General features: G+C 41.1%; 1 protein-coding gene across 2 annotated transcripts in view; it reads right to left on the reverse strand.

Annotated features, from left to right (window-relative positions):
* Window positions 1-577: 577 nt before the first annotated feature.
* Window positions 578-5,000, reverse strand: part of LOC137970345 (collagen triple helix repeat-containing protein 1-like) — a 14,257-nt gene continuing 9,834 nt past the window's right edge. For both annotated transcript variants that reach the window (XM_068816866.1, XM_068816865.1), the window contains one exon: window positions 578-1,189. In XM_068816866.1, coding sequence (XP_068672967.1) covers window positions 839-1,189 — 351 coding nt within the window. In that variant the 3' untranslated portion in view covers window positions 578-838. The remainder of the gene's footprint in view (window positions 1,190-5,000) is intronic.

Consider the following 5,000-nt stretch of genomic DNA (forward strand, 5'->3'; position numbering starts at 1 on the left):
GTAGGCCTATAGCTATAGAGCTATAGATGAAAGGGAGAAGTGATCCTCGAACTTATCAATTTTCTCTTGTAGATATCGGGAAAGTTCCGATGATCCCTTTATTCACCGGATACGGACTTCGGCGTCGGAGAATGAGGTAAGAAGAGAATATTATATCCTCATTCATGGGCCTCTTCCAATGATAACTTTGTTTCAATGTACTTTTAGCGAGTGATCATACTGCGTGGATGTTTAAAGAAAGAAGCATTAAAAGCAAGTTGAACACACCGCAACACCAACCCGGTATGGCCAACACATCACGCATGTCCATGGCTACCAATTAACCGGGTGAAATGGCTGTGCGCATGCGTGATGTGTTGGCAACACCGGGATGGTTTTATGGTGCGTTTACCTTGCTTTTAATGTTTTTTTTAAAGAAAAGCGCTTGATTGGTCAGTTGTAATGACGCGGTGAAATAAAAGACTTAGTGGCTTTGCTGTTCTGAATGATGTAACAAAATGACCTCTGTGTTAGGTATCACGTGCACGTTTCTTGACGAATCTGAAAACTTTGACTTTGAAAAGAGTGGGAAAAGTTCATTCTCGCCTGACTACACATTGTGAAAAAGAATGTAGAAAAACATAAACAGAAAGTCAAGAGAACAATAATTATACTCGGAGGAAACTATGTTTTGTAATCCGGCTTTTTATTCAGCAGAATTTTATTCCAATCAAAAGCAGCCCCAATATACGAAGGTGGCCGATATCCACGATGATATTAATGTCTACTTAACTCTACATTTAAATGATTTATGTCCCTTTAAAGGGCTTTTGCCTGACTGAAGCTTTTATGTCGTTATCTAAGCTTGAGGTTTAGGAACTTCCTCAACAAAGATTCGGGACACTGCATTCCAACCTGTGTAGGCATCAGCATTTCCATATCCAGCACAATTGCCGACCCAGAATCCAACGCGCACCCTTCCCTTGTGAATATTGTTGCAGTGCCCTTCAATATGGCGGACGCGATAAGGATCTTGACCCGCCAAAGCTAAGTAAACAATACCATCGATAGGAAGGGGAGCCGAGCATTCAGCACCGTTGAAAGTGAAGTACCAGCGTTTACAGCAACCCGTGCAGCCTGTAACTCGAAGAGAACCAGTCCAGGCCACATGAAGAGCTGTATCAGAGAAGTTCTTGGTGAACACGCAATCCTGTGTAATAAAAATCGTCTTATATTAAATGTATGAGCGACCATAAAAGTAGAGATAATTTCAGCTCCCAGAAGTCGGTAATAAATCATTATACTATTATTTTTAATTATCATTCGATTATGACTATCAGTTGCACTTTAACAAATTGATGTCAATTTTTTCATGCGTCTGTCCTGTTATTGATCATTACTGGCTTGCCAGTATGGCAAACCAGTTGGAATCTGTGTTTAGTTTCGTGTTTTTTTTATTTTTTTTTTCCGTGTCGGTAAAAGTCTTGCCTGTCACTCCCCTGCTAAGTAGTGGCTTTGTGCATAGAGTCTTGTCTGTGTATTTTGTTAGGTTTGAGGGGGCTGGGGAAATACGTAGATTTCCTTGGTGCACACAGATGAACGTTTAATTATTAAACCCGCAATGGCGTCGAAAGTCGTGGTAACGGGGATGTCGTTTTAGTGGAAAAAATATACCTTTATGCTCTCTGATTCTAAAAGCTGGATATTTCAGCGTTAGTGCGCAGTATTGGCGAAGCTCGGTTTGCTGGGAACAGCGAGAATAAGTGACACCTAGTTGGTGATAATTTGGCCGCGCTTGTGGCGTGGCCGTTTATTCTCTTATCGAATATACAAAGTGAGAAACTAGGGCGTAAACAAGTAAGCAGTTCCCAGCAAAGGTGAGGGATTACCCGCCTGAGGGATTACCCACAAAAATAGAACAAGAAAGGCATGACCTAGTCCTGTGGTAGGCATGGGGAGGAGGAGGGTCGAATCACGCGACTTTAGTGTAGCTGGTTAAGAGCTTGTACTCCCGATGTGCGCTAGCGACAAAAGAGGCATCTCACAGGGCCTCGTCTTGCTAAGTACGTACGGGTAGATATAATGTCCCGGATAACCGGAAATCCCTCGGCTGGGAGCTGGAACTAAAATATACCTTTATGAGATCAAGAATGGAACGTCAATTGGAATAACGAAACAGGCGGGGAAAATAAATATCTGGAATCTTAAAAGCGACGAGGGATGGTCTTCGAGAACAATTGCGGTCGGATATGAGAAAGTGTGTCTTGTTTCTAATCTTATTTTATAAACTGTGCTGGTATGTAGAACACTGACAGTAAGTGGGAAATTGAGTATAGGTGTAAAAGGAATCGAATGTCTTGAATGTATCACAGTGTTTACCGAAGTGTCATCTCATTTGTCTGGCAATTGGCATTTAATTTGCAGTCAAGCTGTACAGTTTTCAGGTAAAAAAATAATTGAAAATGTGACAGTGAAGAATTATTGGAAAGAAAGGTTGTTGTCTATTTTGTGCTTTGGAAAAGGTTCTTTAGGAAAGAGTTCAATCTTGAACTGAAAAATATATTTATTTGCATATCGTATGGTTTGTGAGACGGATTGTTTCTTGTTTGCACGCACGGAATTGGAATAGAAAGGGTTTTTTTTGTCTCCAATAGTAAATATTTAGTTAGTTTCAATAAATTTCATGCTGGAAAAGGTTTTTGTGAGATGTTTCAACTGTTGTGATTCATTGTGCTGTGTAGTATTCGAGTTTAACTAATTTGCATAAGTGAGTTGAAATTTAATACGCATTAAATAAAGATGACAGGAATTTGTAGGCATGATCGTTCTGGCAAATGATTACAGCTGGCGATCGTTTTTAATTAAGGTCAGAAAAAGATTTCAGTATAGTCACTCTTGTGTAAAATGAAGTTATTGTTAACTTGAGAAAACAACAATAGGGTCGTTTATACGAGAGAAAATAAGCCGCGGCTTACTCTGGACGCGGCGTACATAATACGCGAAAGGAACTATTTATACGAGTATAAACTCCCAGGCCAGGATAAGCCGGGGCTTGAAAAAGCTGTGAACGTAGATTTTGCATCATTTATATGGGCTGTTCGCGTTTTATATTCTCTCGTATAAACGGCCCTTATATTTCTTTAACTTTTTTAAAGAGAGAGATTTCGCGCAAATTTTATTTCAAGCTATTCAGTTGAAATATTATTTCTCGCCATTGGCTTCGTTTGCGTGATCATTTACTGGTGTTGACATTTAGGAGGTAGTTGTTTGGTTCTAAACGAGTAGGAATAAAACGACCAGGAATGACCGAATTTTAGTGGGTGTGCGATAGCAACACGAGACAGGAGTCGAGAGATTCTAACGATAGACAGATACTAACTAACCCCTCCTGAAATAAACGAAGGGAAGCAGGTGTAGGTGGTTTGTGTGAATTTTATAGCACTAAGTGGATAGAAGTCGTCATGTTTTGATTGGGCAGCTTCAGAGACGTCCTTCTGAGGAAACAAGTTGTTAAAATAGCTAATTGTGATTGGAGAATTTCGATCCTAAGTATAATAAGTATAATAAGTATGGGTTATTGACCAAGCGTGAGGTCAAGATGACTGGATATTGGCCAAGTTCTTTTTTTGCGTGTTTATGGACCGAGACGAGACCGAGACGAGACGAAGTCGAGGTCCATAAACACATCCAGAAGCTCAAGAGGAAGATAGAAATAACTGACATCAGTATGGAGGATCAGAATATTGCTACGAAACTCTGGTACAAAGACGTTCAAGCCAAACTTGAAGAAAGGAGAAATCAAGTTCGACTTGGGAACAGTTAGGAGTCTTTAAGGATGCCAACGGACTTCTGCGATGCAAAGGGACGAATCCAGAAGTCTTCACTTCCATACTCAACAAAACATCCCATTCTGTTATCTAGAAAGCAGCATTTCACTAAGCTCGTGATCATGCAGTCCCACGAAAACGTGAATCACAATGGAGTTGGAGAAAAACTCTTACTGAAATCCGATCACAATTCTGGATAATCAAAGGAAGGCAAGCTGTTAAGGATGTACTTTCCAAGTGTGTTACGTGCAAGAAATTACAAGGAAGAGCCTACAGCTCTCCACCTACTCCACCACTACCTGCATTCCGAGTTTCAGAGGAAATGGCTTTCTCTAAAGTAGGTGTGGACTTTGCCGGACCAAAAATTTGTACGTGAAGTAATATATACTTATCCAAGGTGGCCAGAAATGCACAAGTGTTACATTGCTCTGTTTACATGTGCTAGTACAAGAGCTTTGCACCTTGAACTTACGCCAGACCTCTCCGCCAATTCGTTCTTAAGAGTGCTGAAGCGATTCTTCGGTAGAAGAGGACTACGACCCTGTTCATTTCAGACAACGGGAAAACTTTCCGAGATGCAAAGGTTAAGAAGTTTGCTCTTGATCGGAACATTGACTGGAAATTCAATGTACCCACAGCCAGCTGGTGGGGCGGATTCTTCGAAATCTGTGTGAAACTTGTGAAAAGGTGTCTCAAGAAAGTGCTCGGAAATGCGAAGTTGAGTTATGAAGAGTTAGAGTCAGTGTTGATCGAAACTGAAGGCGTTTTGAATTCTAGGCCATTGACCTATGTCTACGATGAGCTAACAGAAACTCCACTCTCGCCTTCTCATCTTGTAATTGGTCGTCGACTTCTAGATCAATCTCCTGCCATCACAGTACCTGTAAACACTTTGCCTAGACGAGAGAGATATTTAGACGGTCTTCTCACCCATTTCAGAAATCGATGGAAGAAAGAATATCTTACAGGTATCCGCGAGTACCAGAAACTCAAGGGAGGTGAACCAAGAAGAACAATTCAAGTAGGCGACGTTGTGCACATCTATGCTGACAAGACACCCAGACAACAGTGGAGAATGGGGAAAGTAGAGAAACTGTTAGGGACAAGACAACGTTGTGCGCGCAGCAGAGAAGTGGTAACAGTAGATAATTCTCTCCGCAAGACTCGCTTAAAACGTCCAATTCAAAAGCTCTA

Source organism: Montipora foliosa, chromosome 9 (assembly GCF_036669935.1).
Source record: "Montipora foliosa isolate CH-2021 chromosome 9, ASM3666993v2, whole genome shotgun sequence".
NCBI lineage: Eukaryota > Metazoa > Cnidaria > Anthozoa > Scleractinia > Acroporidae > Montipora > Montipora foliosa.